This window comes from Ailuropoda melanoleuca, chromosome 3 (assembly GCF_002007445.2).
Source record: "Ailuropoda melanoleuca isolate Jingjing chromosome 3, ASM200744v2, whole genome shotgun sequence".
In the NCBI taxonomy this organism is placed as follows: Eukaryota; Metazoa; Chordata; class Mammalia; order Carnivora; family Ursidae; genus Ailuropoda; species Ailuropoda melanoleuca.
In genome coordinates this window covers 3,401,947-3,421,683 of record NC_048220.1, presented here as the reverse complement: position 1 = coordinate 3,421,683, position 19,737 = coordinate 3,401,947, and the positions used below count along the sequence as shown (strand labels likewise).

The following is a 19,737-nucleotide window of genomic DNA, read 5'->3' as shown; positions in this document are numbered from 1 at the left end:
ACAAATAAAATAAACCTAGTCCAAATTCCAGGCTAATGATAAATTACCTGGTTTCTAAAAATATGTGTCCAAAATAGTTACTTCCAGGGTTGTGTACAATATAAATTACAAAAATAAAATAGAAAAGGTGAAAAAGTTGAGCATGTTTTAGTTCTTTTTCCAACGTCAGTATTCGTCTATGGACAGCAGTTTGACACCGCCTGCACTGCACCAGGACCCCGGCACATCACGGCTCAGGAGGGAGGACCCTGCCATGGGTGAAGTATTCCTAGGGAGCTCTGCTGTCTGCAGCCCTGAGGCCTGCCCTAGGTGTGCTCCCTGCCCCCTGATGGAAGGTGGGCATGGCAGGAAGCCCGTCCACACCGACACAGGCTCCCCCTGGGAACACACGGAGGAACAAGTGAGTAGAAAGCAAGTCTGCGGGGGGCACCCGGCTCCACTCACAAAGGGCATCTCAGAAGCAGGAGCTTAACCTGCCCTCAGTATCCCTGTGCTGCATCCACACAAGCCTAGGGCAGGTGATGCATTTTTAAAATTCTTCTCTCTGTTTTTCTTTTTAAGGATAGATTTAGTGAAGTCTTTTTAAAGAATGTATATTAGGGAGAAGACCGTTTTAAGATGCTTATATGTGTATAATGGTAACTTCCTTCACTCTACCAGCAGACCTCCAAAACCAAAACCATCCTAAGCCGTATCATAGGTGTTTCTGCTTCAGTGCAAGTTAGCATTCCCATCTTGCACTGGAATGTGTCTAAAACCTCACAATATACAGCAATTACTTCAATACTAATTTTGTTCATCAAGGGTTCCAGTTTCCAGTCATAAGACCAACCAATAAGAGACAACTGGTGGGGCGCCTGGGTGGCTCAGTCAGTTAAGCATCTGCCTTTGGCTCAGGTCATGACCTCAGGGTCCCGGGATCGAGTCCCACATCGGGCTCCCTGCTCAGCGGGGAGTCTGCTTCTCCCTCTGCCTCTCCCCCTGCTTGTGCTCTCTCTGTCTCTCTCTCTCTGACAAATAAATAAATAAAATCTTTAAAAAAAAAAGATACAAGTGGTGCAGAATCATATATTTTAGATAATATTTATAATAAACTTTCTTATCAAAGTTCCTCATCAGAACACATTCTATAGAATGTCGACCCAATAGCTTCCAGAACAGTTACACACAAGATATGAATTTGTAACAGAATAAGCTTGAGGGATGAGTGTTATGAGCACAGGGAGCCAAAATGTGACCACTGGAACTCGATTTCTGCAGTGACACATCAATACTCGGTAGCTTAGTGAACTCCGAATAATTTCCACATCAGAAAGTCTGCAAGCATCAATTTCAGGTGAGCAGTTTTAAATCAGAAAATACTCAATAGTTAATCACTACTCTTGCGGGTGCTTCCTCCATAACCCTGTGAGGAGGTTTCCCAGAAAATTCATGGGTTTCCCTTAGGAAAAGGAAATGCTCCACGAACTGGAAACTGGTACCATCACAGAGGCGTTCTGAATCACCCTGCTTGCTAAAGCAGATCCAAGTGGGGGGGGGGCGGGTTATGTGGTTTCTTTCAGCAAAGAAAGAAAATCGAGTAAGAATGTTAGGTGGGAAACCAGAAACGCTGCCCTGGGAGATGGCGCCTCTCCCCGGGAATGACCCCGACCGGTCTCAGGGGAAGCAAGCACCCAGGAAGTCACTGCAGTCGTCTTCAGTGACCGTTTTGTCAAATTCTACTCTCGCCGCTAATGGATTCGACAATCTGCCATCATGTTATTGACGTGGAGTGTTAGGTGCCTAATAAAGAACGTGAAGTTTTAGGTGGCATTTTAAATTAACGAGACCAGGGGAAAGGAGCGAGGGTAGGTTAGGATTGTAAAGGCATCTATGTCTTAAGCAGCACAAAACTTAAAATTTTATCATGCAATAAAGCTGAATGTTCAGTCATCCCAGACTAAGACAATTTAGAGGAAACAAAGTATCTATATAGGTGTCTTGGTTTTAGCAGTGATAATTCTCAGCCCAAAACATGACAAATTTAAGAAAAGTTGATTTTTTTAATTTATTAAATAGATTTAATTATATTCCTTCTGAAATACAAAAGATAGAATAAATCATACCATAAAAGAAGGTAAGATATGATAATATGATGGTGGCCAATTAATACACATAAATCTATTTTTCCTGGACAGACACCAAATCACTTAAGAGGATTAAGAGATAATTCTAGAAGCAGCACTACCTGGAGGATTATTTGGCATTTAAATACTGATTTCGAAAGTGCTAGGTGGCAAGCCTGAGCAAGCACATGTGGTCACATGCATATAAGTCCCAACAGTTACTGAGGATGAGAAATTGTCACTACTATTACCGTACAACTTTAAAAAAAGAATAAACTCATCTATTCTAATTGCTCACCTGAAATGACCTTGCACAAAATCTCTACGAGTGTGGCTTGCACTTGTGTTCTTCAGACATAGTCTGCTTCACTGTATAATCTAGGCAGGCAATCCTATTGGAACTGAGCGGGGGCAAGGCATCGTGTTCCTTACATGCAGAACATGGAGTTTTTCTATTTGGTTCCATCAACCCCCAAGCATTTCAGGCCCATGGAAGCGAGAGTTCCTTCACGGAGGACGAGCTTGCTGCTCGTGACGTATCATCGGCAACCTTCGAGGGGTCCCGTCGAGGCGTCGAGGCTGCTGTCTGTGTCTGAGGCCAGCGTCTGCTCAGTGGACATGGACGAGATGTCGTTGATGGACGACGACCGGGAAGGAGTGGCGTTGCTACTTACTGCTGCATCTGTGCTAAGAAAACCAAACAGAATAAACTCTGAGGCACGACATTGCTGTGGGTTCGGGCACTGAGAGCGCGGTCTCTCAGCTCCGAGCTTCTGCAGCTCCCTGGCCTCATGACCAGTGTGAAAGCAGTGAGTCGGCTGCCCGTGCCCAGCTTCTCCTGGACTCTGTCTCCAGGCCCAGGATCCCGAACATTCTTGGTCTTTCCCTACAACGTTCTCCTTTTCTTCCCAGTGGCTAAACATCGTATCCGTGCATGTGTGTCATCATGTTGAAAAACACCCGCCTCTTTAAAAAGGATATTCATAGAAAATTGCTGAATTTATCCTACAACTATCAGTGTCACAAAAGGCTGAAGCCCAAACAGGGTTCAAGGGTCATCAGACATTTCAGCTATAATCATCAACACTTGTCCGAGGGAAAAGAGCAGCAACGTTTGAAGAATTCTTTCGTAATAAAAATGGAATGGAAAAAAACCAGAGAGGGAGACAAACTATGAGAGACTCTCAATGCTAGGAAACAAACAGAGTTGCTGGAGAGAAGGTGGGAGGCGGGCCGGGGTAACTGGGTGGTGGGCATGAAGGAGGGTATGTGATGTGACGAGCACTGGGTGTTACACACAACTGATGAATCACTGAACACTGCATCTGAAACTCATGATGTACTATATATTGGCTAACTGAATTTAAATTAAAAAAAAAAAACCCTGCTAAAATAAAGACTGTATACAAACAAACAAACAGGAAATAATTTAGTGGCCTCTTGTTCATTTAATTTTGTTTCATACATCCCGAAAACTAACATTTGGTTTTTTAAGGTACGTGTAACCATCCTATTTCCTACTATCCGTATTTTAGTCTGGTTTGAGCAAAAATAAAACATCTCAGCTCTCGGAGGCCAGTGCTTGCGATCTTTTTTTTTTTTTTTTTTTTTTTTTTTTTAAGATTTTATTTATTTATTCGACAGAGATAGAGACAGCCAGCGAGAGAGGGAACACAAACGGGGAGTGGGAGAGGAAGAAGCAGGCTCATAGCAGAGGAGCCTGATGTGGGGCTCGATCCCATAACGCCGGGATCACGCCCTGAGCCGTAGGCAGACGCTTAACCGCTGTGCCACCCAGGCGCCCCCAGTGCTTGCGATCTTAAATTTGTGCCTCGTAAACCACAGGCACCTAAATCTCTGCTGAAGTTACGTAATCTCTAGATGCTTGACACATACGTCACGCTGAATACAAAATTCAAGAGAAAGTACGCGGTGCAGTCTGCACTTCCGCGTTGCGTGCGCGTGGGTTCTGGGGGGATGCGAGGTGAGAAAACAGATATAACTCAGAAGGGTTTCACTCAGGCAGCAGGTGGGATCCTGGACCTCACTGAAGCCACATGTGTGACGTCTCTAACAGTCACATGGTCAATCGACCCCCAGGGAGACCAAGTACGAATATGGGAGAATTATATGAATGGCTTTCTCAAAAGAAAACCAAATTCCATTTCCTTTGCACTGGTTTTCTTCTGTGACCGGGTGGAGCCAGTCCCGAGAGGGTCATGCACCTTGGCAACGTTTTAAATTCAGCTCCCTCATCTGTACGCGGGGCTGAGAGAAGCGGAGGCCCGCACGGAGCAAGGATGGCTATAACCCGGTTAGTTTAGTCCCTGGCGTAACAGTAACCTGTTAGCTGCTGCCACCACAACTCCCCAAACAGGGAGACGATCTCACACCCGGGACTTTCGGACCCAGTGCCAGTCGAGCTGGCATTCCTCGCACCGCTGCCATTCAGGAAAGTTGGACGGGGACAAAGGAAACTATAATCAAGCTATTAAAGCAATCACTAACCTGAAGGCTGATCTTTGACCACACCGTTCTTGCTTCGTTCTTCCCAATCCAGCACTTCTTTGTAAATCAGCTCTTCAAACAGAAACACAAGGTAAAGGCCCCATCAGTTTCTTTGCATCTCTGAACCCTGCTTCCTAATCAATCCGGACCACTCCAAGGGCACTGGGTTGCCTTCTTTTTAACCGTGATACACAGTTAATTCAATAATACCGTCTACCGAGACCAAAACACCCACGTTTTGACCCATTACGTCCTCTCAACCCAACTGTGAAGGCAGCCAAAAACACACGCAGTTCTAAATCCACAAGGGGGTTTTACAATGGACAGGGGACTAGCAAAGAGGCTCTCGCGGAGCATTTTAAAGTACTAGACGAGTTCACACTGTTTGCACACGTTTCTCTCTGTCATTACTCGGGATTCTCCAAATGGAGCCGGTATCCACCTGTGGGTGAAAAGCCCCCCCAGACTGGCTAGAAATCCGAATGCTTCAGTCATTTCTTGGCTTCAACCTTAGTTTCCTTGATTCTGATTTGTAAGTAGAGCTAACGACCTACTGAGGAAGCATTAGGGGTTCCTACAATTTTGGCATTAGTGAACGAAGATGAGGGCGCTTTGAGACTCTCCTTGGCCACGAAATGTGGCTGCATGCGTTGCCCTGCCGTGTGCGTATTCACGCAGGTCCCAGCACTCCGGATGGACGCCCCGGGGAGAGTAGACACAATCTGCTTGGGGAGAGCACACTGCCACCTTTGACCTACACTGACCGAGGTTCTCAATTACTACTGATTCTGCTTTATAATAGAGAATGGTTCTTCGGCCTGATTATGGGCTTAGTTTGCTGTGGGCTGTCTGGTTAATCTTACAATCTTCAGAAGCAAACAGTATTCAGCTCACACCTGCTCCTCTCTAATTCTGTTATCCGCAAGTTCCTTCTTTACGAGGGAGCGGGAAGACATAGGCTAAGAGGGGCTGCAGGGTCTCTCACCCGTCCCCTAGAAAGGCTCCTGCTAAGTGACATGCTGAGAACGAGAGGCAAAATCAGCTGTCTTTACCTTTCCACTCTTCAATTGCATGCTCTCTTTCTTCTAGCTGGGCGTCGTAAATCTGAGGTGGTGGCTGAAAGTTAAATTACATGTGAAGTCAACAGTTAAAAATGTAACGAGGCATGAAGACAGTAAAATCACTGGGGAGATTCTAATCTATTCATCACATGGCTTTCATTCAATACATGGCTTCTTAAAGGTTTCTTCCTAAGTGTGATATTACATCACTTTTCGAATTAAAATAATTAGGGAGAAATTAACCAAAAAAAAAAAAAGAGCTATTATGGTCCCCTTAATAATTACATGATCTCAAAACACTCTCAGGGCATCTGCCCAAATGTAACTATAAAACAGTAATCAGGAGCCTCTTCCTAGAGACCCGGCCTGGACAAGGACCGTGCTGGCTCACGTTTGTAGTTCGTCACATTAGAGCCCCCACCCCCCATCCCCCACTCATACCGGACCCTTCCCAAAATCTGCTTCAAAATCATATGTTTATAAATGGGGCTCCTTTAATATGAAATAATGTTTATTGTGGTGGTTAAATCCACAGGCCAGTCCTAAAATGAGCCTGCCCCCACGAGGTTACTTCTGATAGCCGGAGATCATCCATGCCAATGTTGCTAAGGGAACATGCACGTGAGCGCTGCACTCGGAAGTGGAACCACCCTGGGAACTCCCCAGGTGCCTCTGGGGAAGGACAGATAAACTTGGGATTTTCAGCAAGTTTTCTTAGCCCCTCTGATGGGGTGGCCTAAACAAGGTGTTCTAAGCAAAGCACACAGCACACTGCCAGGTACGATCACACATCGGCACCTGCATAAAGGAAGACAGTGTGTCACCACAGCAGAGGCATGTCCACTGCCGAGGGACACTGAGCGACAGCCCCAGGAGCAGGGTCCCAAAAGGGACCCAGGCCTCACACAACCCTTGGCCTCTTTGTATTCAGGAGTCCTCCCAAATCTAGAACTTGCGGGCACCTGGGTGGCTCATTCGGTTAAGCATCTGACTTTGGCTCAGGTCATGATCTCAGGATCCTGGGATTGAGCCCGGCATTGGGCTCCCTGCTCAGTGGGGAGACTGCTTCTCCCTCTGCCCCTCCCCCTGCTTGTGCTCTTGCTCTGTCAGATGAATAAATAAAATCTCTTTAAAAAAACCGAAATCTAGAACTTGCTATCTTTATGCAGCCATTCCGGACTGACGGACAGAAGATCCAAGGAAATGTACGCCCAGCCTTTACATACAAGTCTTTCCAGAAGAGATGCTTACCGCCTCGGCTTCAGCAGGGTCATACCAAACGGTAATGTAAGGGTGACGTAAAGCTTCGTCTACAGAGATTCGCTTGTCGGGATCTATCACTAACATTTTCGATAACAAATCTCTGGCTTGACTTGCTAGGGTGGAAACAAATATTAGATGAATAAATTAATGTGGAGACATAGAACATCACAGAGAAAATGTGACAGTGCAGACAAAACAGAGAGGTATTAACTTTGAGACATTGTTCATAGGTTCCAGATCAACCGAGGCTTTTTCTTTAAGAATAAGCCAGGGAGCTACTTTCACTTTCATTACCAATCAGGTTTTAACCTCCGTTTCTTGCCTCTGGATCTGGGAGGGGAGGAGGAGTGACAGGGCCTGGGGAGAGGGTACCAGGCGGACACAGGCCAACTGGAGGCTGACATGGTGCCCGGGGAGAGCGCCACCAGCAAGGGCACAGGATCTGAACTAAGGGCCGCATTGCCCAAAGTGCAGGCATGGAGCACGGGCAGGCTTTTCTCTTGATGTCCCATCCAAACAAAATTAGAAGAGACTTCTTCAACCATACAATAATCTCATGTTTGCACACTATCGTACACTTCACAGATGCCCCCGCTATCCCTACCTGTAAATACTGTTGGGAATATACACTTAAAAAAAAAAATCTAGACATTAGTTGTTAGGAAAAAACCCAACAAGCTCAGGAACTCACCTAGGTTTTGGCAGTTAAAGTTCTCATGGGTAGGCAAAGAAGATATGGGGCCTTTCTGACAGAGGCACAGTTTACCCTGATGTGGAGAGGAATCTATTCTTTTCCGTAAGTCACAGGTTTAGTGACGGGCAGGAGAAGGGGAGGAGGAGCTTTTTTTTAAATTGAAATATGGGCTAGAATCTTAAGTGTTCCGTGTACCTGAAAATTGCGTGAATTCCAACTGCTGTAATTAACACAGGAGTCATTCAGACTGACGCGAACCTTTTCATTTTGGCCAAAGCAGAAGTTCTGCCTGGCTTCAGTGCGGCCGTTCTGCCAAGGACAGAACTTTTGGTCTCTGAGCCTTCAGGCTGGCCCATACCTCACTTTATTTGAGGGTTTCCCCTATTTTATCTCCCCACGTCCAGAGGTGTCAGAAACGCGAACCGGAAGAGGCTGAGAGCGGCGCCCAGACTACGGAAACAGGGATGAGGGAAACAAAGGGCATCTTACTTTTAATTTTGTCTCGCTCGGATTCTGATGGGAATATCCAATCTGGGAAGAGCTCTTCAAATTTGATGCCGGGGTACTTCGGTCTGTTTTCTACATAATTCCTCACGGTCGGCTGAAGTTTCTTCATAAAATCCGCCAACGGCGTTCCCAGCTGCTCAATGACTTTATTCCACTGATCAATATCTAAGGAGTCTCTTGAGGAAAATACAACTGAAGGGCCTTACAGTCATGTTACACGGAGTAGCATCATTCAAAAGAGCACTAAGTCCTCTTTCTACCTACTGACAGGTAATGAGCGAGGCCATCCCACAGGGGGTTTTGAAATAATACCCAAATACGGCCTGGGTTTCCAAAGTTGAGACTAGTTTTAAAACCTCTGCGCCTTTCTAAACTCTGATCATGGCTTATTAGACCAACACACTGAGGGATGTAGGCTTTCCCCTTCTAGATCAAAAGGCTGTTATCCTGTAACTGAAGAACACCCATGACAGAGGTGATTAAAGATGAAATTAGATAAATATTACTTAGGCAAACAAATCAATTTTCACATCAAAGGTACTTAGATTTGAAAGCTCCCTGAAGTAGACAGACCTGAGTCCCAGGTTCACGGCTGGGGAAGCAGAGGCCCCGCGGGGTGTGGTGCGTGAGCCGGGGCTCAGGGCTCTCTGAGCCCAGGCCTTGTCCTCGCCCATAGGACCACGGCCTTCCTGGAACGGGGCTTAGACTGACAGCTTTGGGAGGCCATTCTCTTTCACTTGGCACTGACCTTGACCATCACTGCAGTACCCTGGAGCGCATCTTATTTCCTTTCAAAGTACATGACCTGGGTTTCAGACTCCACTGAGCTCTAGCCACGCGGCAGGTGCCGGGCACTCAATGTCCCTTGGCTCTCAACTTACTTGTTTGTAAAATGCAGAAAATACCAGCTTTGCCTAGTTCACAGGGGGCTTGGAATAACTGGCACCATGAGCTGGAAAATGATTCTGAGACTGTAAACAATTGTAACAGAGAATGTAGGCCAAAAAAAAAATCACGTAAACAGCAATGTTTAAAAGCAGTTTTCAAAAGTTAAAAAAAAACAACCTAATAGAGGTTTGGCTTAGAAAAATGCAATCGCATCACTGTGGAAGAACCTAGGGAGCTGAACAGGCTCGGGAGATGGGTTCTGGCCCCTGGAGTCCCTAGCATATTCTCCTCCCTCACTCCTGTGTTCCTACGAGCTGCTGAAGCAGGAAGCAGGATCGGGAAGCCTTCAAGCCCTTCGCACAACCTTCACTTCCCACTGATGATCCGGAACAGCCCCTTGTCTCCCTAGTCGGATAGGAGCCTACAAACGGGTGGGTGCTCCGTAATATCTAGCGTGTTCATGATAAAGGGTCATTTCTGCAGACTCATGGGGGATGGGAAGGGAAAATTAACCCCAACAAGCCTGGCTGGCCTTCCGGGTGTGCGTATGCACTCCTGTCCCTCGGCTCCCACAGGCCTCTCGTTATGCTGAAGGGAGATCAAGGCTCGCGGAGGCTCAGACTCCTGTGTGCCTGAGGAGGGCCGGCGGCAGCTGCCTGTCTCTGAGGGGCTCCTGTGGGCACAGGAGGTCCTCTTCCACCCCAGGTCATGGATCCAAAGCACAACTCAGAGAACTGCCAGGTCTGGTTGCCAGAATCTTTTTCCATCCTAGCAATTTTTAATCTAATGTTTGAAAGAGTGGGCAAAAATTACCTTTGGGAAATGATGTTAACTCTGCGTATATTTCGAGAATGACATCAGGTGGCCCTCTATATAAAACTATTAGTTACCGACATTGCAAGATGTTAACATGTAAGGTAGGAACTTTAACTTTATAATGCACCAGAAAGTATCACAGTTTTTGTACTTTCTGAAGAAAACATTTCTTAATTCAAAAAAGGAAAGGCACAAAATGAGTAAGAACTGAGACAAATGAAATGTTAAGTAGATCCTTCGAAATTATTTATCTTTAGAATCTGTCAACTTTTCCCTTTTAAGCTGAGTCTGTTTGCAAAATAAAGACCTCCTCATTTATAGTTTGGAACAAGTGAATCAAACGAAAGGCTATGGAAAACTGCTAGAAAATTTATTAGAACAAAATAAAGTGCTGTATTTAACTTCACATAAAATCTGTGATGTGAAAAATGTCAAGGAAGGCAAATAAAATGATAGGAACAAAATCTTTTCATTCAATGTTTGTGTTGTATAGAATTTATATTACAAGAAAATCATCCTCATAAAACAATAAAAAACTAAAATGACTTTAATAAAATACATACAAAACACTGACTACACAGCTCGATCTCCTTTAAAAATAACCATCAATCTGCCAACGGACAGAGACCACTTTAAGCTTTCATAAGGAAAAAACAAAATCAAAGACTAATGAAAATCCTAAGTGGTTAGAACACAAATGAAAAAGGGAATATGTTAGAGTGAAAAATATTAAAAATGGAAGAATATGAGGACCACAATGAAAGAAAGCTATTCTAACTATTATGTTGTGTCTTCTGGTTTATGCTTTATGTCATTAATGTGATTTGCTGACCACGGTATAAGTTCATCTTTTGCATTTTATATTTATTTACACTTCTCCAGGTGTGTCACAAAAGAACATTCTTGATGGATCTTTTAAAAATTTCCACAAAATGTCAACAGAGTAACAGGAAAGAAAATTAACACATACAAACTTTTCCTTTTTATCTTATTTTACTTCGGTCTTACGTAGTGTGCTTCAGTTCTTACTTTGGGGGAAAATATTTTAATCCATACCGATAACTAGCCAAATGGTGTATGAGTTGAATGACACAACACTGGCCTATTAAATTTAGACAGCAACTTTTCTTGATAAATTAACTGAATGAACTAAATAAACAGCATTTTCACTTAAAGATCAGGATACATTTGACAAAGAGTAAATAAATTTCTAAGCTATTTTTGATAAAATTAAGAACTAATATAATTGGTTTAATGTAACTCTAAGCCTCAATAAAGTCGTTACAGGTAGTCAAGTGAAAAAGAAAACATAAAACTGCACCGTTTGGTTTGTGACACTAATTTAACAAACATAATAAAGACCCCCTTAGGACACAGTCTAGAATCACAACAGTTTCCTTTTGAGCTCCTGCTGCCTTTGGCATTTATGGAAAGCATGGCCGGGAAGGTCCCGGGAAGGATACGATCAGTGCCTTGGAAAATCACACAACCTTTCACCAGCTCTCCCATGATGCAACCCACTGACCAGATATCAACTGAAAATAAAATGAAATGATAAAATTATGAAGTGCCATGAACAAAACAAAGGTGAGGAAAAGGAATTCTAACAGTGTACTAAACACACAAATATGGAAAAATAAATTGCTAGCTAAGGGTGAGCTCTTTCCACAGTGCGAATGATTGCTGGCCCCCGCGGTGGCCTTCGGCGTCCAGCAATCTGGGCTTTAGTGCCAAAGGGTCCAGTACTTTACAGCTTGAGAAACAAACAAACCCCCTGAAAGAAGAGGTGCCTCTGCCCACAAAGCTGTGTGCAGGCCACGTGCCCACCCCCGCCCCCATGGCCAGTGCTGGGGCTCTCCCTGTGAAGGATACAGTCTCTTCCTGGGAACAGGACTTTATGGAGGACCATTTCTGCCATGATGCACCCGACAGACCAGATGTCCACTACCAAACACCAGGTGATTAAAACCAGCCAGAGACCCCCATGCAGCTTTGTCAAACCCCCTCCCAACAAAGACAAACCCAGCTTGCCAACGGGAGCCTTTGTGAAATGTGGACACAACGCTTGCTGAGCCATCCTGTGCTAAGCTGCCGTGCTGGCAGGACCTCACAGGGGCAGGTGTGCTGCTCTGGGCTTCCGTGGGGCCTGATGGCCAGACAGAGGGCTATTTAGTGCCTCTACTTAGCGCTGGTGGGAAGAGCCAATGGGGCCAGTGGGAAGCCACAGAGCTGCGTCTCTCAGAGCGGGGCCACTGCTTGCGATAAACTTAGAGGACAGCTCCACCCAGATGATCTGTGCGAACTTTCAGACTCTTAGCAAGTAACTGTGCCTGAGTTTTTGACAAATCTGTCAATGGCTAAGTTACAAAGGCCTCTGGTATTGTTAGAGTCAGTTAAGCTTTGATGTTAAAAACCCAGTTTTACACAAAAGAGAACGTGTATTACTCCTTTATACCGAGTTCAAAAATAAGTAAAAACCAGGCTTTGGCACCGGAAACCAGAATAATGGCTCCCTTTGGGGGCTGAGACCCGGAGGTGGCCCGGGGAGATCTTGGGCACTGCTGGCGTGGCGGGTCTGCACACTTCTCTATACTAAGTACGTTAAACTTGGAGGGATGGTCAAAAATATTCATTTTGAAAGTGAATTTGTAGAAGTGGGCGACTTCTGCCAGTGGAGATGCGAGATTAATGATTTCGCGTCTGTGGGCCCTGCGGGCTCCCCACGTGGTGTTTCCTGTGGCTCCGGGGACAAGGCTAGCAACGAGCCGTGACCATGCGGGAGAACCACCTGCACTCACCGTTCTCTTTGTAGCCCATGCCCAGGATGACTTCGGGCGCCCGGTAATAGCGCGTCACCACGTACGGCGTCATCATGAAGTTGGTGCATGCTGTCCGGGCCAGGCCAAAGTCAAGGATCTTAAGCGTGCAGTCTGATTTTACCACGATGTTGCTCGGTTTCAAGTCCTAGGGCAGAAGCGGTTTAAATGAGCACAACGAACCAGAGCGTGCTACATGGACAACCTCGCACTGGTGGGGATCTGTGAAGCCGGGGGCTGCGGAAGTACCAAGTCCTGGGACGCCGAGGGAGGTTAGAACTGAACACTGGGATTTTGGAAAACCCAACTCCCTCAAACTGAAACGAACACAAATCAGCTTCAAGAAGTCGGAAACTTCACGACATCCCTTTGCCTAAAATCTCCTCGGAGCTCCCACAGAACCCACCTGTCCCTCCTCCACACCTGCTCATCCTTCAGTCCCCAGCTGTCCCACAGAAATACAACGCAGGCCACACAGGTAAGTTCCATCTTCTAGCAGCCATCTTAGGAAGGATGGATACAGACGGGTAAAGTGAATTTTAATAATATATCTTATTTAACCCAATATAGCCATAACATTATCATTTTAAAATGTGAAGCAACATACAGAAATTATTAATGAGATCGTTCACATTCTTTTTCTGGTACTGTCTTTGAAATCCACTGCGTATTAACAATGACAGCCACCCTGAGTGCTCGGCAGCCCTGTGTGGTTCATGGCCGGCATCCTGCCCAGCACGGGGCTACGATTCTCTGACTCTGCAATCTTTGAATGGTGCCGTCTTCTCTCAGAAAAGGAATCCCATGATCAGCAAGCCTACCGCACGTGACACACATCACCCGGTAGGCACCCTCTTCTCCCCCTGCCAGCGCCACTTCTGTGACCGGAGAGCCCAGCCTGATACAGCAGACGCTCGGTAAACACGTGTGTCACTCTCCCCTTGACCCCACGCCCTGGACACACGAACACAAGTACACGAGTTGCACAGGTTCTTCCCCACAATCCAGGGCCTTTCTTCACGGCGACCCTCTCGTCCCCGGACCCTTCCTCAGGCCCCAGGGATCTGACTTGCGCCTGGGACGGCAGCCTGCACACTCGCCCTAGAAACTGTGCCTTCTCGGCTACCCCGTCTGTTGTCTTGCCAAGTCACACCGAGCATGGGAGGACCTGGGCGGACTCGGTGTGAGCTGTCAGGCCCAGCACCTGACTAACGCTTTCTAAGGGACATGCACAGATGGGTGCACGCAGGTGTGCCTTGAGACAGTTACGATTACATCAGCTTAAATTATGTTTTGTTACTGGTGAATGTTCTCAACTTCCTGGATTCGGTAGAAATATGTAATGTTTGAAAAATGCAATGAAAATTCCTACCGATTCCCATGTAGATGCCCTGGCCTCTCTGGCCACCACCCTCCCCTAAGTGTGTCCTGATGTGGGGAAGCCCGGGGGAGCACCCCCACTCCTCAATGAGTCCCGCACGCACACCAGCAACCCTGCCCTGTGAGGAGGCAGTCACGCAGCTAAGGCAAAGAACCAATTTATTTCTAGCTTTTTTTTTTTTTTTAAACCAAGACTGTGGCAAGAATAGGCATGTTAGAATACAGATTGCTAACAGGTGAGATAATGCTCAACTTCGTGAAGAAAAAATTTTTTAAATGTCCAAATGACAAGGAACTATTTTTGGTCTCCCATGTGGCAATGAGGAAAAGAATGAAAACATCCAGGGCTGGTGGGAGACGCCAACACAGAGCCTTCCTGACACTGTTGCCTGGGATGTCAACAGGTGCTTTCTTTTGAGGAAGCTCATTTCTTAAAAATTTGACATGTCTCTACTTTGCCACCCAGCAGCCCCTGAAATCCACTGTGGCCTTGACCTAAAGCACGGCGGCAGGGATAAGGGTTAGTAGACAGCTTGCCGCTGGCCTGCTCAGTGAACCGCAGAGGGAGGTAGAAAACATGCCCATCTCCAGCCCCTTCCACCTGTCAGAAAGTTCTCCTGCATGGTTTTGGTGGGTTTACTGCCATCTGCTGGAAAACTAGGATAACAAAATGCAAAGCCGGCTGTCTGCAGTGTGGACTGCGGGTCCCGGTGGGCTTGGGAGGGGTGCCAGCCTCGGGATGCCTGCCCACAGGAGGAGCTGGAAAAGGTCCCGGGGCTCCTAAGGGCCCCCCACTTCCACGGCGCTCTCTCCTCAGCCTCCACACACAACCAGTGGAAGGTTTCCAAGACAAACTGGACTTAGGGCTTCAAGGTGGCCAAAGAAAGACAATTCTGCCCCTTCAAAGCTTGAAAACCACCCCAAACAAGGAAAACAAACACACATGAAAATACAGAGGACATGCGAACTTGAGGCTTGACCCACAGAGTGTGGGGATGGCTACGAGAGCGCAGCGTCGCTGGGACAGAGAACAAGAGTGCGTGAAACATGTCACCGAGGAAGGGCCAGAGCAGAGGAGCAGGGGACCGAGGCATCACCCCATAAGGCACCACCCTTCCCAGTCAGTTCTCAGATCAGAACCCACTGACTGAAGCAGCGTCCTAGGAAGGAGGACCCTACACATGGTGACAAGCGTCCGCTGCCTTGATGTCCCCAGTTCTTCCCTACAGGTACCCGCAGCCACTCACCTGGGTGACTGAACCCTGGGACAGGAGGCTAAGCAGTCATGTGAAGGACTGTGGGACACAAGCTCTGAGTGGACCCTGAAACTCGACGACCCGAAGCACCATCGTTCCAGTTATGGGATGACACAGGCCTATGCACACTGTGGAAGGACACTGCTGTCCATCCCACCTGAGTGTGAACGGATTCTGACCCTCCTTCCCAATCAGTATGGAAGAATGCACTTGCTCAGTCAGTGGCTTCACGCCGTACTGAGGCCTTACTCATCTGTCCTAGCAACTCTACCGTGGCCAGCACAGCAGCTGCGAACAGGACTACTAGCTGCTTATGCCTCAGCGGTCCACATTCTCTAAGACCACCTAGTTTCCTCCAGGGCTGGACCAGGGACTCAAACTGAGCTATGACACGGACCACTGTCCTTGCATTCCTTGAGTTTCAATGGTGGTACTAATCTCCTTTATCCCTGCCACCCCCGCAGATCAATAATGTTTTTGACTTATCTTGAGGGGACAGTTTCGTGTTTCCACTTGGCCTTCGCCATCGTGATACCTCTTACCTCGCAGGCCAAGGAACCAATGCAGGGGTCCCTCCAACTGCCAGGTGTAATCCGTTCCAATCACACACTTGCAGGATTGGGAGATGACTGCCGGGTGGACCGTGGACCCAGTAGCCCACTCTGAGCCATGAGAGTCAGACCCTCAGATAGGAAGGTCTGGGTCACTTGCAGGCAGGCCATGGAGACTGGCCAAGGTGACGGCTGAGGGTACGGAGAATGGAGAAGGGAGAAAATGAGCATCTATTGTGGCCCAGAGAGCAACAACAGAGACGGGAACTACAGTGTGTCCCAGTGGCCTACCTCTTCTCCATTTCCCCTCAGGAAGAGAGGCCCACAGGGAGCACCGGGGAGCTTCTCCTGGCCTCTGTGGCTCTTGGGCAGTGACGGTATGGGGCCGGAGCCCATTCCTGTGAGACGTCTGCTGGCAGGCAGCTCACAGACTCCGCGGTGGGCAGAGCTCTCTGAGAGCCATACGGCAGCCTGTGGCTCTGTCCTCAGCCCCTCCAAGGGCTCAGTCCCGTGCTGCCTTCTGCCGACCTCTCCGCCCCTCCAGCCCACATCCTGGATCTTCCTCACAGACCTTCTCCCAGTACGAGGCTCGCATATCTAATCCCATCCTGGCAGCCAATGTGGTCCATGGAAAACCCTACACAGTCTCTGGGGACAAAGAACGGCAGAGAGGCAGGAAATGACGTGGCTGAGTGCAGAACATTCCAACTGAGCAAGGCAAGGGGGACCACAATGCCCAGGAAAGGCTCAGGGTGAAGCAGGGACGGGACACTGAGGGAGGTCTGGGAAGGTCCACATAAAGGTAAGGGCAGACCTCCCAGACTCCCCAGCTCCACTCCGGAAGAGAGGCCTGGTTGGGCTCCTTCTTCACTCCTACGAGCCCATAATCTAGAAAAACTGAAATAAAGATTCCAGACTCGGGCCTCAGGCACAATAGCAACAGATATGCTGGTACGAGGCACAGGGAGGGCATGGGTGAGGTGCCCAGCCTGAAGACAGCATTCTGTAGCAGAGGTCCACATCCCGCCCCACCCCGCCCCATACAGCCTCTGACACCAGGCATTCTGGGCATTCCGAAAGAAATATTACAAATTTCACAGAACTCTATGGCATGGCCTTCGAGACTGAAGGGCCATCAAGTGTCCACCACAATTAATGAAAAAATTTCCATATCAAGGCATATCATCATAACATTTCAGAATGCAAGAAATAAAGAAACATTTTTAGAAGATTCCAGAGAGAAAAACACAACAGGACACTTGCAAAGGATCAGGACTAAGAACTAGTATTAGAAAGCTCAACAGCCAAACCATACCACACTAAAACAGGGTACTGCATTTGCAACACGGAGGGCAACTGATTCATAACTAAGAATTCTATACCCAACCAAACTATGAATCGCATGACAGGCAGGGCAGAATAAAGAGTTTCAGGCATCAAAAAAGTTTGCCTCCCATGCACCACTTCTGGGGAAGCTGCTGGAGGATGTGTTCCACCAAAACAAGGGAGTAAACTGAGAAAGATGGGAAGGGGTGAGGAAGCAGGTTAGGGAAAGCCCCAGGGAAATGCCGGGGCCGGGGCCAGGATAACCGCTCCACATCAGGTACGGGGGCAGCCAGTCCAGCTGGGAGAAGCGCTGAGGCTCCAAGAGCAGGATCCCACCGACGACGAAACAGCGCATCACCCGGACACACTGAGAGGAAACCTCGGCACCGGGCAGAGAGCTTCGCATTAACTTAGCAAGGAGAGCAGAGAAAACTACTCGCTCCTTGAGAAACAAAACAACAGAGACCAAAATACAAACAAATAAAAGACAAGTGTCATTAACTGCAGGGACAAAAAGTTGAAAGGAAATGAAATTCTACCATAGGATAAACAGAAGGCTGAGCAGGGGAGAGCATTTAGGTGGTCACGATGACACACAACACACCGTCCATACTGGCCCAACCCCTGTGACACTGCAAATACCCGGGAGGTCAGGGAACGGGAAAGCTGGTGGGCGGAGGGTCTGCATTGGGGAAACGGAGCTAAATCGGTACCTTATGCCCCAAAACTGAAAAGAAGGCCAATGATAAAGATCTAGTATTATTTCAAGGGATGGGGATAAACACCAAGATAACAGCTAAAAAAAAAAAACAAAAACTGAGTTTGCTTCTGGGGAGGGAGAAATCAGAAGGAGGATGTGGGGACTCTGTTTTTTTAATAAATATTTGTAGAACTCTTTCATCCTTGATTAAAATAAGGAACAAATCAACCAACTTGGTCAGCAAGTTGCAGAACAGTTACAAACAAGACGATCCCGTTTGAAAAGTGGACATTGGAGGGGCCATAGATACATACAGATATGTTGGTAGTTGCATGGTCGCTATAGTGTTTGGGAGGAAACACACCCAGCTGCTATCACCGGCCACCCCCAGGCAACAGCAGAGAGCTGGCGGGGCTTTCCCTTCTTTTAAGTTTTTGAATCATATAAGGTAAAAAGTGGTGGGGCCATCGGTGTTTTATTTTTCAAATAATTAAATTTTACGTTTAGTATGAAAGCATGTTAATAAGCAAAACTGAAAGTGTGTATCTTGTGCATGGTGTCGTATATGGGAGAAAGGACTGGAAAGGCTCACGGACAACCGTCAACCCACTAACAGGCTCTTGCAGCTCATCACCTCTTAGGTCCTGGCCAGGAGGGTGGGGTGGGCCAATGGGGGCCTCTCACTATTCACTCTATCTCCCTTTCCCACAATCAGCATGTGGTCCTTCCACAAGCAAGCACAAAGCCTGGCAAGCCCACGAATGTGTGAACAGGTAGAAGACAAGAAGGGGCAGTGGCAAGGCCCAGTGGGGTGGTGGACAAGATGGAGAAGGGGTCCACGGGATCATTTGCTCAGGTGTTCTTGGGTTTCTAGACACTGTGCTGGGCAAAGCAGACACCCTTTTGGACTCTCTTTGACATTCTGGTCAGCAGGAGTCAGGACCAAGCAAGCTTCAGGGACTGAATATTTCTGAACATGGGCATGTGTGCTGCAGCCCTGGAAAGGTCTCCAGGAACGGGAGGGTATTGCTTCCCCACATATCTCTGGGCCCAAGAAGCGAGAAACAAGTAAGGCAAACCATTTTCCTTTACAAAACTGATAAGGCTTAACACAGTAAGGCCTCATAATAATAAGGCTGGAAACTTCCTCTAACGTGTGAATGTAACACAAAATGTGTTTGAGAGCTACTAGGAGTGTCTTAATGTATACAATGGGCTGTGAAAATTTTAGGAAGAGAAATAGAATGGTATGTTGGGAAATGTTTATTTTTAATTTTAAAAAAATGGGTAATATTATGCTAAGTGAAAGGAGTCAGTCAGAGAAAGACAAATACCATAAGATTTCACTCATATGTGAATTTAAGAAACAAATGGGCAAACGGAAAAAAAAGAGAGTGAGACAAACCAAAAAACAGACTCTTCACTAGAAGAGAATAATCTGGGGGAGGTTAAGATGGCGGAGGAGTAGGGGACACCTTTTTCAGCCGGTCCCCTGAGTTGAGCTGGATAGGTACCAGACCAGCAGGAATATCCACGGAATCAGCCTGAGACGCAGGAAGATACATCTGGATCTCTACAAATGAACATCTCCAGCGCTGAGTATCGAGGTACGAAGCGGGGAGCCGTGAAACCGCGCACAGATATCGGAAGCTAAACAGAAGGGGGAGGGAGCCGCTGTGTCAGGGCGCCGGGAAGCGGTAGCCACCTGAAAGGGGGAGCGGACAGACCGCGGACCCACACGCTTGAGACAGCAGGCTGAGAAGGGAGCTCCGGGAGCGCATGCGGGACGGCTGGTGGTTGGCGGGCCACCTGCACGGGGGAGCAGGCGGACTCGCGGACGGCACCCCTGAGACAACAGACTTAGAA

The 19,737-nt window shown here is 47.4% G+C and overlaps 1 protein-coding gene across 5 annotated transcripts in view; it reads right to left on the bottom strand.

Annotated features, from left to right (window-relative positions):
- Positions 1-974: 974 nt before the first annotated feature.
- MAPK9 (mitogen-activated protein kinase 9) overlaps positions 975-19,737 on the bottom strand; it is a 43,624-nt gene continuing 24,861 nt past the window's right edge. For 2 of the 5 annotated variants that reach the window (XM_002927785.4, XM_034655826.1), the window contains exons 6-12: positions 12,641-12,806; positions 11,306-11,377; positions 8,121-8,303; positions 6,926-7,050; positions 5,666-5,729; positions 4,614-4,685; positions 977-2,787 (exon numbers count right to left, since the gene is read on the bottom strand). In XM_002927785.4, coding sequence (XP_002927831.2) covers positions 2,645-2,787; positions 4,614-4,685; positions 5,666-5,729; positions 6,926-7,050; positions 8,121-8,303; positions 11,306-11,377; positions 12,641-12,806 — 825 coding nt within the window. In that variant the 3' untranslated portion in view covers positions 977-2,644. The other 3 variants (XM_019808528.2, XM_002927784.4, XM_034655827.1) reach the window with 3 other exon arrangements.